General features: G+C 34.1%; 1 protein-coding gene across 2 annotated transcripts in view; it reads right to left on the bottom strand.

The window, feature by feature from the left end:
- The window catches only part of LPCAT (lysophosphatidylcholine acyltransferase), a 50848-nt gene that overhangs the window by 9330 nt on the left and 21337 nt on the right, over positions 1-20181 (bottom strand). Inside the window, exons 3-4 of one of the 2 annotated variants that reach the window (XM_076122436.1) lie at positions 10288-10499; positions 2201-2313 (exon numbers count right to left, since the gene is read on the bottom strand). In XM_076122436.1, coding sequence (XP_075978551.1) covers positions 2201-2313; positions 10288-10499 — 325 coding nt within the window. The remainder of the gene's footprint in view (positions 1-2200; positions 2314-10287; positions 10500-20181) is intronic. The other variant, XM_076122435.1, reaches the window with a different exon arrangement.

The raw sequence follows: 20181 nt of genomic DNA, 5'->3' as shown, positions 1-20181 counted from the left end.
TTCCTCCTTTCACAGTGTAGTATGGCTTTTGATTACTTTTGAATAGGTTAAAGTCAATTTAAAATACAATTTAGAAGGGAAAAGTTATAGTACCTAGTAGTTACCTGCCGATAAATCAATGTTTATTAAAGAAACAATTACTTTTTTCTTTTAAATACTCGGTACTATCGAGAACGTGCCTTTGACAGTTAATAAAAAACAGTGCTTTTATAACACGCTAGGGTCACTGATCTGTTATTCATATAAAACAGTTTACAATAGTCACTCGTTTCTCGATATTCGATAGTCGATAGTGGTTACAAATCGCTTGTTGGACAGTTGAAAAACTAATAAGCATTTTATGTTGATTTTCCTCCGAAAGTTGTGTTTACAAAGTGTAATAAATATCTTGAATATATTACATATAAACTACACATCGCCGTACGACGCAGCGTTTTATGTAGAACGCAATACCGTAATGTACAATTATGTACAAAAATACATGTTTGTAACGACTACACGCTCACTACGACTATTTTTAGAACAATCTTTTAGACGAATAATAAGGCTGATAGTTATAAATAATCTGTAAATCTACTGCGAATGCGAAAGTGTGGGCTATGATGTTATTACGCTTTTATGCAAAAACTGCTGAATGGATTTTGATGAAACTTGAAAGTTGTAGTAAACAGTAAACAATAGTTACTGTTTTAATCGCGGATGACGTCTGGATAATCTCGAATCCGTTTAACCGAGGTTCGGATAAATAATCCGGTCTCCGTTGTAGTTTGTAAATCTTTGAAGCATAAGCTTGTGACGTTTCAAGAGAGACTTGCCTATAGTACAAAATATTGCCTGCATGGCTTATGCCCGTGGCTTAGTTATGCCTAAAGAGACTAAGCTAATGATGAGCTACTAACCCTCAGTTTCTGAGGCACATTTGAGGTTATACCTAGATTCGGTTTCTTTATGAAAAAATATTACATACATATATTTGTGTGATCTCAAAACTGTTGTTTCGAGTCTATTTAAGTGTTCGAGTGAAAGAAAATAATAGGCACAGCTGAAAAAATACGGATGTATCTGTCAATGTCTCTCTCCTACCTCTCTCTCTCTTTTCAAACCTTGATAGATTGTGTGAGTAAAAAACTAATCATTGTATCTAAGCTATCATCATGTAATGCCCACACTTTACAAACTAAATATTTATTCTACTGATAAATAGTTATTTGGGAAAAGTTGGACTGCCTCCGTGGCGCAGTGGTTTAGGTAGCCACGCCGATACCACTGCGTCGGGAGGTCGTTGGCTCGATTCCCACACGGAGCAATTATTTGTGCGATCCACAAATATGTTTCGAGTATGGTTGTGCTTTGTGTCCGTTGTTTGTATGTTTGTAAAAGTCCCCGCGACACAAGAGCAATACTCAGTGCGGGAGCTGTCTTAAAAAAAATATTACGCTTGCGGAAACTTAGCAACAAAAAATCTTGAAAAAAACAATAAATAACAAAACATCAGTAAATAAAGCTAATATCTGCCATTTTACACCAGCTAATTGGCGATCATAAAACTAATAGAACAAACTCAAGTAAAAGTGTAAAATCAATGATATTTTATTATTATAAGTTAGAAAGTGTAAGTAAGATCAATAGAATCAAGTGCACGACGCGGCACCGCAAAGAACGTTACGTAAGATTCACTTTGTTTCAGTACTTGTAGCTTTGCAAACCACAGTTCAGTTAACGATTAGATTTTTTTGCTATGTGTTCGTATGTGACTTCATACTGCTTGTTACTTTGTTATGTCATGTACATAATAATAATACTGGTTCATTTCTATGAACTGTACCCACGTGTGAGGTCTATGTAAAACTAAAATTGATAGAATATACCTACTAGACTACGTTCTGGTTTCACAACTTGTAAGTCGGCATAGGTTAGCTTAATAAGTGACATTTTTATAGTGGTTTTCATACATTTGCTGTTACTTTTAGGTTAGGAAATTTATTATCCGACACACCTACAACTAACCCTTAGCCGATCACTAGTTTTGGTTATATCAATATGATCCATCGTTAATCGCTGAGGTAATGCAGCTCTCGTCAAATTGTTGTCTGGCAAAATTACATTTCAATATATCAGCATATTATGTCATAATATATCAACAGATTAATAACCATTGCCATTAAGCTATATCAAAATTAAAATTTTTAAATAATTGTACCTGTGGCCAGTCTTCTTTGGAGGTGGCTCTTTCGATGATCTCCTTGATAGTGTTCTGCCTCGAGTTAGGATCGTCGCGCCACACATACACCGGCTGCGTGTAGTTTATCAGCTCTGAAAACATACACATTTCCATAAGTAAGGTTTTGTATAGGTTTCGTGTCTAAAGATCGTGATCTTGAATGTACCCTCTACCTTAAAGTAGGCATAAACGGAGAAACAACTGCCCAATCAACAATATCATCGTAAGACATCAGATAACTAATAAATATGAGCAATTTATTATAGCTTGTGTCAACTGTAATAGTCTATAAAGTTGAAACATCATCTATCATTCATTAGCCTAGCATTCTTTCAACTGTGTTGAGGCTTCTAGTCTCACCTAATGCAGCTGAATCCCAGTATTTTAAATGGAACACCTGCCGATCGAACCTCCCAGCTACCCAGGCCATACACGATACCCCTGATACCCCCCCGTGAGGCTAGTTGTCAATGTTTAATCGACACATCACAATAAAAAAAATACATTATGAATTACAAATCCCAAAAATCCATCTTTAGTAGAAATAAAGTATTCTCTTAACAATTTATGAAAGTACAGCCAACACGAACTGTAGCCGCAGTGCTCCGCAGTACAGTCGTCAAAATATTCCGAGTCTACCATGATCAAATAAGCAGCAATAAACACGTAGCTACCCCGCACTGCGCCACTTAGGTCATTCAACCGATCAAGAAAAGGAAAAGTCTTAAGCATAGGCTCTTTTAAAATACTGTAGCGCGATTTTCTTCACTGAGACTTGCTGCACACATATAAGGTTCCGCTTTTGGCCTAGCCGGGCGGCAAACCCGAATGTTTAAAACCCGATCGGCACAAGCCAAAACAAGCGATTCGAGTCAGTTTTGTTGTTCGGTAGGTAATTGTGCCGGACCGAACATATATGTAGCAAACCTGAGTACTATCAAAGGCGAGAATTCGGTACTTAAAATTTACATGAACAAAATAGTTTTTTCAAAACACCTGATCAGCCCCTATGATTAGCTTGATGATAGATCAGAAGTTAATCAGTGTTGAATTCAAAATATCTTTATAATATCTCGCTTGTCGATAGTTGATAGTATTAAGATATCGCCTCTCTAAAGCAGTTAATACAAAGATTAGTGCAAGCGGCTTGTTAAAACAATGCAAGAGAAAGCTTAATATTACCGTGCAGACAATCATAGCAAATACACTTACACTACTTTTTAACACTGGTTATAATTAGACATAATTTGTATGCAATGTTAAGATACTTACCTTGTTCGTGTGTTTGTGCAATACTTGAAGATAGAATACAAAGATTTACCTTGTTTCTTCTAAAATACAGAATAAATAGAAAATACTTGATAGTTTTGCTATAGAGATTAAGCAGCTCCATTTCTATACGTAAATATTAATTATCGGTGATAAAAAATAAACCTCGAAACATTTTAATTGTAATCTTACCACATTACACCCTGTAACCAAATAATAGCTGCACCAAAGGAATATTCAAATTAACCCCGAAAAGAAAAATTAAACCTCAGTCAAATCTATACTGCAACTGAAAAACCAAAAGACTCTCCTTCTTAAACGCAGAAACACTCCCTTACTGCCTTAAAGTTTTCCCAAACATATAAAGACAATCTTCAAACCATATTAGAAAACTGGGGTAGAATCCCCTCAAAAATATAAAGCAATCACGAACCCCTTACGAACACTATTTTACGAAGGCAAGTTTCGATAGTAACAAGAATAATCATACAACGATTGACCTACACAAAAGACAAGGTTTAATTATCAGTACGTCATTATCACTTGGCAGTTAATTTGTATGCAGAAGCATAGCATTAAATCGATGCTAGCACGTTTTAGACATGAGACTTGAGACTGATCTACGTCAACATCATTGTAATAGGTAGTGCTAATTTAAAACCTATGGTTCACGGAGAATGGACGGAAGGCAGGATTAAAACCTATTTTTATGGTTCGTAAATTGTTAATTTAGATTTCAACGCTCATGATTACAGTCTTTACTAAATATAATACTAATAACATTTTAGATGTGAAAAAAATACTGTCCATCTGGTACGCCTTCATAACTAAACAGTACACAATTGAAGTAAAACCGGGCTTTAATCCATTAGACAAAATCATACGTAACATTCATTAAACGCAATATTTCTCATAATGGGAGTCTAATATGAAAGTATCATAGCAATTTTGTTCCAAATTACTTAATTTTCGAGATAAACATCTAGCAACCCAAAAACCTAAATGTCCAATCTACATAATCCATATCAATCATTTATTATTAAAACATAACCATTATCTCGATTACTTCCAAAAGTTCATTACTACAGCCTTTTAGACCAATCGTTAATAAATTCATATCGTTTAAGGTACATGTGACCTTAAATTAAGGTAATACACGTCAATTTTCGGTTCTACAACCTTTGAGGTCGACTGAAGGTTGTAAAACGACCTCGGCTTAGGCTTACAAATTGTACCTAAGGTTATAATCTAGGTGTCAAGAAGCCTTACCAACAAGTCACGTTATATACTAAATGTGTTAGACTTATATTGAAGTAGATTTATAAAATACATTATTTATTATATGGTATGGTGTGTGCAAGTTTGTAACATTGCCAATGGGTCTACTAATTTAATAAAATAAGCCAAGGCTTGGAAAACTCAGTTTTATTCATAATATGAAAGAAATTCTGTATCTATTTTGCCTAATTGTAGAAAATACAATACGCTTAAAGTATCGTGTATACGCGTAAGTATTTATGAACAAAAATCATACTAATCTTGACTATACGTTTTAATAATCGCGGGGAATATTGGGTTGTCACGAAAAAATTATTCAACTTAGGTCAAAAAAGGTAGCGTGCAAAAATCTAGGTATAAATCTAGGTTTTATATTTTTTCATGTAAAACTTACATAAGGTTTTATTTTCTGCGCAGAGGTTGTGAACCTTTGTTTTGCGTGCGCACGCGATGTTGCCATACTATAATTAATATTATTATACCTTAAAGTCTAGAACAACATGCTTTTAAAAATAGGCTTGGCTCTATACCTAGACTTAATTAATTACCAAGCGGAGGAACGAATAAAGGCTTTCAATAAAAAAGATTTACAAACTCGTATATACCTATTTGACCACTTGTCCCTATTGCTTTAATTTTGCCTCAAGTAGCTCATTGAGAATTGTCAAAGTAAAAAAGTAAGATAATACTTGGCAACAATAAATTACCTTTTATAATTCCAGTACTTGATGCATGATTCGTATAATTTCCACCAACGTATAATAAACAGAATCTTATTAAAACAACAAATTGTAATTGCATCTCAAAAAACTAACTAACGATTATTACGAAATGACATTTCATCTTCCCGCCCTTTTTGGTGTCAGACACGGAATTACTTTTTTTTGGCACAGGTCAACTTACAAACAGCCAGTAAGAAAGTATTGTGATTATTTATGTCTACAGTTTGCAACCTTTTTTAAAATTCATTAACTGTTAATGACTTTACATTATGTTGTTATTGTAAGTTACTAATTAAAAATGTCTGTTTTGGTAGCACTGCATCGTATACTTTGATGACAATGATCTTTTCTCGCGAGCAGTCAACATTTATTGCACCTTGTACGTGTCAATATGTCATGCCGCACGAACACACTTTTTAAAACTTTAAATTAATGAGGAAGAAAATAGGGACAAGCCAATCTTTGATACTCAAGAGGCTGTATAATTTCTTTTCAACACAGATTGTTCAATGAAGCGAGTACCTCTTCAATATTGCAGCGATTCGCGGAACTCAAGAGCTCTTGAGCCGAAATAAAAAAAGAACACTGCGAAATAACTTTTATTTATTCAATGACGGGCAAAGGAAACCTTGTTATGCCTAGTTATGGAATACGGCAGCTCGATGCTTTTTTTATTCATTTGTTTTTAATTGGAGTTCGGAAATGCACGCTCACAAAATGCTTTAGAAAATAAATTTCAATATGTTATTTATGTTCTTTTCAAAGCTCCTTGTAATAAAAATTATCTATTACCAGTCACGGATATTTATTGAAATGTAAATAAAATATGAATACTCAATAGCAAGGCAGCAGTTAATTCAATATCTTATTGGCTACTGTATTTTATGTTTTAGCCGTCGTGAAAGCTTGGCGTAGAAAGACAACATTACTAATAATACTAGACGAACAACCAACTTTATTACTAGTCTATGTAGGTATTGTCTTTTTTATTCGTATTCTACTAGTTTCGTGTAGAAAATACTCTAATAATATGTACTAAATGGAAAATAACTCTTCTCTCCAGCACCGATAGTAATGCTCTTTTTTAATACAACGTTTAATAAAACATTTAATTGTATTAATAATTAATACTGACTTCAAGATTTTAAGAGTTACAAAAAAAAATGCCGATTCGAAAGAATTATGATATAACCGTTCTATAATTATTCAAATGTCCTCTACAATATTTATTGTTTCGCATGATATTAATAAAATACTATTTTGTTCTTTGGTCTCCCTCTACCCATATTATTATGGCATCTTATTATGTATGTATCAATGTATGTATGTACAAATAAAAATGAGAGGAATAGCCAACATCAGTGTGGCTCGGCGTGGTAGACCGCGGAAATCGATTGTCTACCGCAGTACGAACTCCGGATTATCCAGACTAGCGTTGGATTACAACATAAAATTGAACACGGTCTCAATTATTTAACTACGACTAGCGACTGTACAAATACAGACTGTACAATGCTGCAATTTTCACAAGGGAGAATTGTGAATATAACATATCTTTAGGAAAAAAAAGAGAATTCTGGGTATCTATTAACGTTTGTCTTCTACTTGACATTAATTTAAAGCTTCATAGTTTTAACAATCTCAGATATTGTTAAGTTAAGCTTAATTTTGTATTCAGGTCTTGCCAAAAAATAATAGAAAGAAGTTTTCGAAGACTCTACAAAATGTTTACGAAACTTTTTCTTTAGCTGAAAAGTGTACTATTTTACCTTTGAATATATCGCAATATTTATAAACAATTGAATGTAAAACACAAATCCTTAACCAAAAACCTCTTTCAAGCAAATTAAGTATGTACATCAACTTGACATTTACTTCAAATCTCTCAATGGTCAAAGAAAACGAAAGTGGCTATAGAAAAGCAACAAACAGACCTACAATTATTCTATAAATACAATAAATAACGTTATTACAATACAATTACGAAGTACGGAAATAAGCCGAGTGAAAGTTTTCTACGTGTATAGGGTTGCCATCCGTCCGGGTTTTCCCGGATTTGTCCTAGTTTAGAGGGCATCCGGGGAGCGTCCGGGGAAGGTTTCATTTGTAGACCGGGTTTAAAAAAAATAATAAATAAAAAAATTGGGCCGCCCGCGACACACTCACTATGCTCGCACACCAAGATCAACCGACGAACCAAGTATATTCACCATTCCCCCACTCCTCCCGTCGCGGTTGCTCTTCTTGTTGACATGTCCGGCTTTCGGACACTAAAATCCGAGGTTTATACGCGTCTTGTCCGGTTTTCCAAATTTTAGAGATGGCAACCCTATACGTGTAGTACGTAATGGTCTCAATGATGTTACTCGTTATCATCGTGTTTGTACCGCGATTAACGAGATGAACATTTTGTTGTTCTGCTTTAGCTGTTTTCTAAGCTTACGCTAGTGGGAAGATTTTCCGATGTTATAATGAGTTTTTGATTAAATGGACCATATTTATTATGTCTTTGCTATTGAAGTCTAATTTGCAATCTTGAATAAAGTTTCGCGTATGTTTTTTTTTATTGTGACAAAGTTTTGTTGAATATTTGTGTAAATAATTTACATAAATGCATAATGCAAGTGTAATTTTTGCGATTTCGTATCACCCAGTTTAGTTGTTTTGCCGAGAAAGTGGATTCTTTTGGGTAGGACTGTTTCATCGTAATATATATTTTACTACATACTCCATAGTTAAGAAATGAATGTTTATCATTATAATCTGAATCTAATTCACTAATCCCCGGTTTCTGGGGTTACAGGTAGTTTATGTATTCAATAGCGTTTAAACTCATATAAATTACCGCTAAATATACCTCAGAAACCGGGCACTACTCTACTTCGAATGTCGATATCAAAGTTATTTTTTATAAAATGCACATACATCAAACATTTTCTAATTTTCTATTCGATAATTATACGTTCGTGTTATTTTCACTTTAATTTCCGCGGCCATGTTTGTATAATTACGTTCCGTTCTTTTGATTTATGCTGTCACATATTCCGTAATAGAGCTTTAATAACCCTTTAGGCTGAACCATCCATCACGCAGTAAAAAGAAAGTTTAATATTTGTATATTAAAACCCACTTGATAACGGTGCAACGGTTAGATTCCGGCATTTTATATTTAAATTGAAATCGTTTTACGACGTTTTTAAATTAATAACATGGTTGTGTAATATCGTACTTAGAGACACTGAGAGCCCCTGCCAAGCGAAAAAGATTGCTACGGCATGCTATAGACACAAACTACATTGAAAAAACCATTCTATCATAATTGATTGATATTAAGATGAATTTTTTCCATGTGTACTTCTTTAAAGTCACGCCTATTTTTCATTACATTTATTTTGTACTAGCTGACCCGCGCAACTTCGCTTGCGTCGAATAAGATAATCATAATTTTTCGCGTTTTTGTAACATTTTTCACTGGTACTCTGCTCTTATTGGTCGTAGCGTGATGATATATAGCCTATAGCCTTCCTCGGTAAATGGGTTATCTAACACTAAAAGAATTTTTCAAATCGGACCAGTAGTTCCCGAGATTAGCGCGTTCAAACAAACAAACTCTTCAGCTTTATAATATTAGTATAGATAAGGTACAAAACAAAACATAGAACATTTAAAAATATAATGATATTATAATCCTTGATTGTCGTGTATATACGTGGGCAATATGATTTCACTCCCCGTTTTTCTTATGAAGCTTTGTTAACAAAGCATAAGAAAACTGCAGCTTATTTACATGCATTATCTCACCAAGATTTATGAAAAGATCGTCATTTAACTACTTGACGACTTTAAAAATACCTTAACTTTAAACCCAACTCTCCAAAGAAACTGAATTGAAAAAGAACACATTTCACTTAACCATAAACACATACAAACCTTCATACAAAAGGTTTGAAACTTGAATGGCGTATTCTCTAATTCTTTGTACGTGATCACGCACAATACCGAGTGAAAACATTATACCCGTGACAAAAGACAAGCATACAAACAAATTTGTGTCACATTTGACATGGTGTACACAACACTAGCGATTAAAAACTTGAAATGTCAACTTGAAGCTTTTGTCTACGGAATTAAAAGGTTGAAATGTCAACACACGTAAACTCTTTTGTTTATGGTTTTCTAATGTAATAATTGGCTTTAAGACTTTGTATTACTTTGTTGCCTCTATTTTATAGCGCGTTTACATTTATTGCCAAGAAAATTGTTCTGCAATTATGTAATAAAAATTACTCGTCTACTTTCTAATTAACGACTAGAAATGGTTTTCCTTTATCGTGTTGTTTATGACGTAACTGATAAGTAGTCTAATAGAAATACAGTCCCGTGTGACTGTACCTAAACGAAAAAGACAATCTAGACTCTATCCACATTTTGTCATGTGAAACCACCCAATACCACCAAATAAGAGTTAGAAAAATAATACAGCATTTATATTAATCCACCACTGAATACAGCCCAATATAAGTATTAAAAGCATAATCTTAAGCAAGGCAAACCTGAAAAAAAAACCGCAACAAAAATCCCAAGTTTTCAGCCAAAATATCACCAAAAAGCTACCATCGAGAACCCGTAGCCAGAATCCCATCTCCAAAAGCCCTCGACCAGAATCCTATCATCAAAAAATATCCCATTACAAATATCCCATCACCGAAATCCCATCACCAAAATCCCGTCACCAAAATCCCATTACCAAAATCCCATCACCAAAATCCCACCACCGAAAAAATCAAAGTATCGTACTTCCAACATAATTATCCATGCTTTCCTTCCGGACAATGACTGAGGACATCCTGGTCGCGTACACGATACAGCTGTCTAGGAACGAGGAGTGGGGGGCTACGACCAGGATCGGAGCCTCCTTGCGGCTGGCCTGCCTGCCGCGGACTGTGATCGCCATCCCGCCGGCTAAGTAGGACAGCTTGCCGATGCAACATATTAGCGGCTTCAGGGCCCTATAAAATAAAATATTGACTTATATTATATCTGCCTGTGATCTGGTATAAACCACAGGTAATGGTTTGATTCCTGGGTAGGATAAAGTGCCGTCGGTCATTTATTCATATATTTATTTATTTTAACTTCTTATACAAATTTGTATAAACGCGGACTTAATGCCAAATGGAGTAGGTGTTTAAATTATTTCGTTCGGTCGATTATTCTTATAATATTTTCAATAGTAGCTTGGAGTTTAGTAATGTGCATAGTATGCGGCAATAGACTTGCGCCGTATATCATGAATCTAACGTTTTTAACGGCAAAACGCGGTTGTACTTCATACAGCTCTGCCTCAACCGTTAGATATTACAGCCGTGTTATAATTTATGTATGTATGTATGTCTATACTGCTATTAATAAATAGTAAATAGTAGACGAGAACTTTGTCAATTTGTATGTAGAGGGTAATCTCCGAAACCACTGAATGTTTTTAAAAGACCACCAACCGCGGAACGTAATTTAAAATTATCTTAATTTTGTAATTGTAACCTTTTAAAGTTCAAGTTTAACGGTGTTGGATGTAGCCTTCAATTTACATTAACATCTTATGACACCTAAGGTCAGTAAAAGTTGTTCTTAGGCCGACGTCAATGAAATTGATAACTTGCTAAACGCATTCAAGACTACATAATTATTCCGTTGTTATTTAATCCATCTAACACAAATCCATTTAAAGCAAAATTGAACATCTTTTGCTTATGAAAAACACATTTAATCATGACTGTTACTAAAACATGTGTTTTAAACACATCATGAAAGATTCGTTCATGACTATTTCTGAAAGATTGCATTTCTTCTTCTAGCATAATAACAACTTCTTATCCAAAATGTCAATGCATAAAATATGCAAGTCATTGTATTATGTTCTCAAATCGAGAAAGTTGCATAAACAAGCATTTGGACATGTTTCACAATAATTTAAAAAGCTTTATGTTTAGCATCTTGGCTACAAATAACATGATTTTATTTAGCTACAACCTTTATTTAACATTGCTATTGCTGAATCTTAATTTAGTTTAGTAATTAATGCTTTTTGTTCCGTTTTCAATATTTACTTCCCGTAAACTGAACTAAGATACTACAATGATACCTAAACAAGAGAACCTAGCCGCAAAACGCATATTGAATCGAAGTCCGTCCTCTACTTGGAAGAAGACCCTTGCCAAGCAGTACAATTCTAATGGAATAAAAAAAACCTATACCAGTTCCTAAAACTAAAAAGCAGACCAAACTAAATCACAATACCTACCTATGTAAACAAATAAGGTTCTTTCAAACGATAGTCATAAAAGCGGAAAGATACACGAACTAATTCAGGAAAACGCCGCATTACGGAAGCCTCGTGGTGTGTATTGTTGATTGAGCGGAAAACAAGTGTATTTAGGTCAACAAGTATCTTTTAAACATCTTGAACGAAGGTCAATGTTCTAAGGCTTGAGGAGTTTTGACTGCGTCGTTACGGTTTTAAGGGATGTTGTTACTTTATTAATTTATCAACCGAATGTATAATTTATTGTTGTTTCTCTTTGCAGGGCACACTAAGGTATGAGTTTGTAATTATAACGACAAATGAAAAGAAGGAAGACTTGTATTTTTACAAAACATATTTGTAAAAATATACACTCGTCTGAAATGTTCAAACTTAAAACATAGAACTAGCGCAATAAGAAATATATTTGTTTATTTTCTAAGATTCATAAATTGTCACAATCAAATGATTCATTATATTTGTATCCAGATTGCTGAAAAGATAAGTAATGTTCGCGTAAATCTGTTGCGGCTAAAGCCCCAAAGTATTACACTTTTATAAAGATGGTACACCTCAATATAATACGGTTTACCAAATTGGTTAAACAACAATAACTTAAGTCAAAACACACATCAAAGTAACCGCGGGAATTGAAACCTCTCATTGTAAAGTTAAAGTTAATTATGAAGCCCATAGATACAAATCTGCATAATAAACATTTATAGCGGTGTCTATGGTGAGGTGAACACGGATTCGAACCCACATACTTGAATTGAAGGAAACCAGCTTTCTTATTAACAACTGTGCTTGTTTTATTGCTGTCACAAACGTTCACGTCAAGTGAGTTTTAAGGCTTGTGATAGATATGGTGAGAAAATGTAAATAAATATTTTGGGACAGCTCACACACGGTCAACTGATTCTAAACTAAGCTAGTAGCTAGAGCTAGTACTATGGTACCGTATAGTTAGCGCAATAACATATTATTGTACTGATTCATATCTATGGGATTACTACCACATTGGGCAGTACACTTGTAATGGTAGTCGTTAGCTGTGGTAAATATAAATAAATAAATATGACACCAAAATATGAAAAGAAATGCGATAACAAATTGATTCAGTGCTTTTCATTAGCCTAAAACGTTTCCGTCTAAATCTAAATGTAATGTGCATTTTGTTATGTATTATATTACGTACAGTATCCCCAAATAGAGAATATTGAAGGGCATATAAGATTCATGCAAAAGAAACTTTAATATCTTTGCAATCTCTGTCTTTGATTGGCTTTAGATTGTTTGAACAACGGGTAATTATTATGAACAAAATTATAAACAGATATTTTTGTAGGCTATTTTATTTTGACATTGATTTTGAACACATTGATCTTCCCAAAAAAGTATTTCTAACTTGACGGATACATAAAAAGTTTTAGACTATGCATTCTTAATGTCCTTAAAACGAGAAAGTTGTCGAAACTAGACAGGATTTACAGTTACATTTAGAAGCTGTTTGTATGTTTTTTCAATCTTATGGCACATGTGTGAGTGTTTATACAGCCAGCTCCAAATTCCGCTTAACAACTTCATATTTTCAAAACCTCTGTGTTACGTAACTTTAATAAATAACTGATCAAATCAAGTAGGATGAGTTAGAATTTAACATTTCAATCAATGGCAAATGTTTTTTACATGGAATAATGTGCACACTTCAGTATATAGGGTTTCAAAAGATTGAGTATGATCAGCTACTTGTAGAGCTGGCTGTTTATTGTGTTAAATTGTTTTTCACGACAACAAACTCTATAAGTTGTATTCTAATCTTAAGGAAAATGTTTTAGTAATTCCTTGAAGAACTATTCGTTGAACGAATTTGTAATAAGGAATTGTAGATGACTGTAAGGACTTTTGTAGTAAACTAATAATTGTAAACAAGGAAACTATGTACATGACTAAGCTAGAATTAAACGAATGTTTCATCAATGCAGACGAAGTAGAAGTCTTTAAAATACAGTACACATCCTACTAGCACCAAATAATTATTTGTAATTATGTATGGATGTTAGGTATAGTGTTATATTATATTTGCTGAATAGATCAAGATAAATAGCGCAATGATTTTTATACTGATTAAAAACATCCCAACTAGCACACAAGCGCTATAACAAGCTGCACAATGGCCGGTTAAAGGATTTTTATAACGCCTTAGGCTCCTTAGTAAGAAGTATAGTGGTTCTATAAGCGGCTACAGATCTCTTGTAGCGTCAAATAGGCCCATACTGTCCAGCTTATAGCTCTAAATTGGATCTACAGTGGTCGTAAATAGTAATTATAATAGTACGTTGTATAGTAGTTATACAGGAGCGCTAAAATAAGATGAAGGTGGTATAATCGCGCTACAACAGCTTTTTCGCAGCTTCGTGGCGCTTACCAGCTCTTGTACAGTGGTGGTTAGCGCCACGAGCGTTCGAAAAAGCTCTTGCAGCGCGATTATACCACCTTTACCTTATTTTAGCGCTACTGTGTAACGGTTATAAATGCTAACGCTCTAAATTAGTAATATGGTCGGTTTATTATGGTGTAAACTAAATATATTGTATTAAAATGAATCATCAGTGACAAATGAGGAGACATTTTATTTTTACGGATTAAATTATTAAAATAACAAGTAGTCTATCGCTTTTATTTCTTTGTGTACGTGATATGAAAGTGCGAGTTCCAGTTTGCTGTCAATATATATGTATATTATCGTCAATATTTTCATGCGCCCTCAAAATATTCAGTTTTAAATGCAAAAATTATATAGATATGTGGATTTGGAAATTGTATTTTGAACATAAATAAGACTTTGAGGGTTACAGATAGTTTAATTAGTGTTATAGGTAATAAAAAATGATTTTAATTATGTTAACGTTACCAGGCTATAGATTTATATGATCTTCAAAAGATCGTAATAACCTCAAAAAATATGTTCACCAAATGCTGTAATGGCGTCTCGATCAAGCAGCTCTCAGAGTTGGTTACATCTAATTTAAGCTGTACAAAGGCTCTAGTGTTTGCTGTTGTAGACCTCAAGGTTCTGCAGTTGTGGCATAAGAGTGCTTCAATATAATTGTTTTGGTCGCACACCAGCATTTTACTCGTACTTTTATAGGTCAGTCGTTGAATATTAAAATAGTTTGAAAATCAATTAATAGTATGATTCTTTAAAAACAGTTGACAGACTGAACCACCGCTGCACTTATGTAAATATAATATTATGATAATAATTTTAAGCTTTAGTATAAAGGTATATTACTCGGTTATAGCGCTTTAGGTGCTTTAACATAATTCTGTAATCCCCATGGCTGTAAAAATGTTTCGAATGATACCTTATACATCTATTTGCCGTACAGAAGCCATAAAAATATCTTATATAACGCTCAAGGCGCTATTAAAGACCTACGAAACTCTTTTATAGATGAGTAATACACTAGCCCTAAAAAAATCTGTTATAGAACCTAAGGCGCTATAAACGCAACGCATAACTCCGTTTAAACTCCTTTATCTCCTAAAGTCCCCTTATACAGTTAACGGTGTTATAGAAGATTCCATTAACTCAGTTATACTTCCCTAGGCTGTCTAGCGATGCAATTACATGCTCATATATCACTATAAGTCATTAGTTTCCTACTAAACGGCTACTGTCCCGCCTAGCTGTTAAAGGGTTTTTTAAATAGCTAGTATACAACTTATAGAGAATTGTACAGCGTTTGAACGACTCTTATGCAACTATCAGGCTGTATAACGACTGTATAAGCAGCTTGTGTGCTAGTTGGGATACATTGATTTTCCCCAATTTTTTCCACGTAGGTACCTTTAGATACGAAATCGCAGGCAGACACTAAATACACATAAATTAGAAAATTATTTGGTTTTGATTTCGTAATAACCACTCACAAAATGCATTATTCTTGCATTCAATGGTAGTTTGTTTACGCTTATTTTTAAATTACAACATGGCGCCCAAACTCTTTAATCAAAACCGGTACACAAACTACTACTTTTAAGATAGATTAGACGCTAAAGTTATAAATAATTTCTTTACTAACATTAAGGCGTTGCCTTCTCATCAATAACGGTAAGCACAATTTTGTCAGCGGCTGTGTGTGAAAAAGATGTCTTAATAATCTGTGGTCGTTAGATGACGATATGTGCTCATTCACGTTGACTCGCGGGCGCGGTGGCGGGCGCGGTCGCGAAATATCAAACATATGGCGATGTACCGAAGTGTTCACGTACAAACCGTTCGCGCGGTCTAAGTCGCGGGCGAGCTAGCGGCGTCGCGCGCGGCCCGCGTGGCGCGCTCGCGCCAATATCAAACAAGTGAAGATGTTCGTGTGTGTTCACGTCGAACTAGCGGTGGCGGGCGCGATCCACTCGCGATGTCAAGTAAGATCAACCAGTTTGAGCCAGTTTGAGCCAAACGCCCGCCTGGCGGCCAACGTGAACACAAATCGCCACGTCCCCGCGCTCGCGACCGCCACCGCGCCCGCGAGTTCCAACGTGAACAAGCACTATGTCAAATGTTGGCGCGCTTTTTGATACACACGTTATATTAGTTTGTTCGGAGTCCGAATGGAATTATTCAGTTTGATAAATTTAACATTGTACGACCACTTCAAAGGCCTGGGATTATCCTGGAAGCTCGAAACTGTCTTTCATTTCCACAAAAAACTACTTAAATGAATTTCCGAACAGCCTAATATACAGAGTTAAGTAACAGTTCTACATGCACAATACTAGCACGAAAGCATGCTACTATTGAGCATCTGTTAATTAGTGGTACGGGTTCGATACACGTATTTCCTCAAACATCGTAATTTTTAGGCTTTCTTCCTGTAGCGCCGGGCGAAAAGGTAACGCTAATTCACTATAATTATGCTTAAATAAGGCATGCTATACAAAGGAGAATGTATCAATTTGACTACCATACTCATTCTAACATGCTTTTAAGCATGGCATTTTATGAACATATGTGTAACTGTACCGTTAAGGTAAAAAGCTTAATAGTTAACCATTTTACTTAAGTATAGCTATAAAAGCTAAAGTGTTTTAAAGTGAGATGATTATAGATTATTTTAAACTTTAATGTGGTTTCAATCATAATTTGTTGGCCGTAGGCGTGAACGTTTAGTCTTACGTGACTTTTGATATTGATAATATCCTTAATAACGCTTTTCACTAACTTAAAATTATGACTAAAGGCAGATTTAAAAATTCTTTATTGTGATTTTGCACAATTATATTCTGAGCGAACCACGAAGTGAATACCAGAAGCTATCTCTAACACTGACTTTAAATCAGTTTGTATAAGTACATAAACATTAACCCTCTTATTCATAAAATATGTGAAGTTATGAAAGGCTTATAATGAGTTTTGTTTCTTTCACTCCTTAGCTAAATGAAAAAGAGAAAACATATTATAGTAGTTGTTTAACTAAAATAGGTTTATAGCGTGTTTATGAATAAGGGGGTATGTATACGAAATGATTCAAAAAAATCCTTGTGTCATCATTGAAATTCAGTTCAAAATATCTCCACAATAAAATTGTCAGTAGTTTTTTGCAATGCATTATTAGTTTCTGTTGTCAAATGTTCGCAGTTAATTTGCAGTGATTATGTAATGCTGGCAGGTCATTGTCTACATGCTATTAATCGCTGGAGATTTCAACTAAAAAACTAAACGAAAAGTAAGTCTGTCTGTTACGACTTTACTGCTAAACGACGGAATTAGTTAAGATAGAATTGTTTCCAATATTTTTCTCCCTCCCGCACGCACTAAGAATTGCTCTTGTGTCCCGGAGACTTTTACAAACATACAAACAACGGACACAAAGCAGAACCAGACCCGAAACAATTATTTGTGAATCGCACAAAAAAATGTGGTGACCGAAACCACTGCGCCATAGAGTCATTTCTTTATGACTCTTAAGATTAATCATTATTCATATTATATACAGTTATTTATTTATTACCTTCTATAAAAAGTTTAATAATAAAGAACTAATACAATCAATGACACTGGCCATAACGTACGGCTATACCTTAGATTTCGTCACTCTTGATTACAGGTCGTAAACATTATGACTAATAAACTCATAAATGTCTACATAAATTGGACATCATTCATAACATAAGGTACCAATGTGTCTGCCCCTGTCTAATGATAAGCGTAAGAAAGAGATGTAATATGATTATGATGTGTTTCTGGCTAATAAAGAACGTTAAAGAGAGGTAGAGCATGGTTTTGATTTTGTTTTTGTTGTGAAGATTATCTTGGGATACACTAAGATAAAGTATAGATAGGTAGTTAATTTGTAATGTTAGGTTTTGACCTCATAAAGGATTACAAAACTTAAATTCTCAATAGAATTGTACAAAAATAATTTAAGGAAGTATCCAATTTCTGTTATCAAACTATGAGCAAATTTTAACACGTATTACTGCAATAACTAAACCTTATAATACTTAATTGTCAACTTTATTTGGCAAGCGACCAAATAAAGTTGACAAAAGTGGCCAAATATAGAAAAACATTGATGTAACAGAGCGAATTTTTAATTTTGATTTGAACTACGAGATAATTTTGCATATTATTATTATCTCTATGATTCCATCGTCTTTGCAAAAGTTTAAAGATTGACTATGTATTCATCAATCATAATCTAACCATTGAAAGAACATCATACATTCCGAACTAGCAACATACTCTGCATACCAGCGTACAAAAAACTAAAAAAAACCAGTGAAGGGAAAGAAAAAGTTTGATACAAACAAACACGCTATTCACAGAGTAACGGTGCACACAGACAGATAGACAACGAGATGAATTATACTGATCAAGTGTATAAATAACTAGCTGACTCGCGCTACTTCGCTTGCGTCACATAAGAGAAGATGGGTCAAAATTTTAGCCGTTTTTGTAACATTTTTTACTGATACTCTGCTCCTATTGGCCGTAGCGTGATGATATATAGCCTATATATATAGCGTTTGTCAATAAATGGGCTATCTTACACTGAATGAATTTTTCAAATCGGACCAGTAGTTCCTGAGATTAGCGCGTTCAAACAAACAAACAAACTCTTCAGCCTTCATATAATATTAGTATAGATAACATTAGGCTGTTTTAAACTGTGTCGGGTAGGCTCTACTTAGTTGTTACTAAGTAAGATGGCCTATTGCCATAAATTTGGGTTGACTTTTGTTTTTGTTGTTTGATAGTATTATTGTGTGTTTGATGAGATGTTGTTACTAAATGTGGTATTATTATAAGTATAGAGTATTATGAGTATAAAGACTTGTTCTTTCTTTTTAAGAACGTTGTATTGTGAAAGAAAATATATTGCTGAGAATCAAATGTAAGAGAGAGAGATCATTTTGACAGATGTATAGATTGTTAGTATGTTTCGCAGTTTTCTAATCAAAGGCTTGATTTAATTAATCATTTTCATACTCATTAAAGACAAATGGACTATAATTGGGGCTGTATTTAAGTAAGAAATAAGAAACATCGACCAAATTCCATGATAACTCATTTAAGGTTACATAAATTAATCGATGTTTTACAGTGCCCCATTGCACATTCTGAAGATTAAGAATTATTCAGAAGATGTAACTCAAAATTAATAGAAAATATCTACAGAATTCACTTGAGAAATTCTCATTCATATATCAAGAGCTGTACCATCAGTTAAGCAAATGGGAACCATACTTTCGCAAATACTGATTACGATCTACGGTAGTTGCAGATAACAAAACTATTTAAATACCGATTTATAAATAAGACAACATTAATTTGCGTAGATAACGATACTGGCTGGTAAAGAAATACATCTATTTGATGCAAATGGAACTCACAAAAATACAACCTACTTAGTGACACATACAAACATACAAAAATATCACGCTTTCTTCTCATAGCGGTAGGCAGAGAACGCCACTTGGTACGATCCTTAAAAATTTCCTTTCCTACTTTAATATAATAAATGCAATATTTTTTATGTATGTTTGTTATCCTTTCACGAAAAACTACCCGACAGATTTTAGTGACATTTGCTACCCTAATAGCTCATTACCTAGAAACCTAGAATTTTGTTGTGACTTTTCACCCCGGGAAATGTTTTCACGCGGACAACGTCGCGGGCAGAAGCTGGTTCATCATAATATATGTATAGTAAAAGCCACATTGCATTGATTTCCAGCTAATAAGCACCACCTTTCTAAATCATTTAAATATATCAGATTTTTTTTTATTCTCAATACATATTAAGAAGAAATAAATCTTTTTTTTTTCACCTTTATTAGCTTTCTCATTATTCTAAAGAGGTCTTATAGCAATGAGTTTTGAT

Source organism: Anticarsia gemmatalis, chromosome 14, assembly GCF_050436995.1.
Source record: "Anticarsia gemmatalis isolate Benzon Research Colony breed Stoneville strain chromosome 14, ilAntGemm2 primary, whole genome shotgun sequence".
Classification (NCBI taxonomy): Eukaryota; Metazoa; Arthropoda; class Insecta; order Lepidoptera; family Erebidae; genus Anticarsia; species Anticarsia gemmatalis.
The sequence above is the reverse complement of the archived record's forward strand: the minus strand, read 5'-3'. Positions and strand labels throughout refer to the sequence as shown.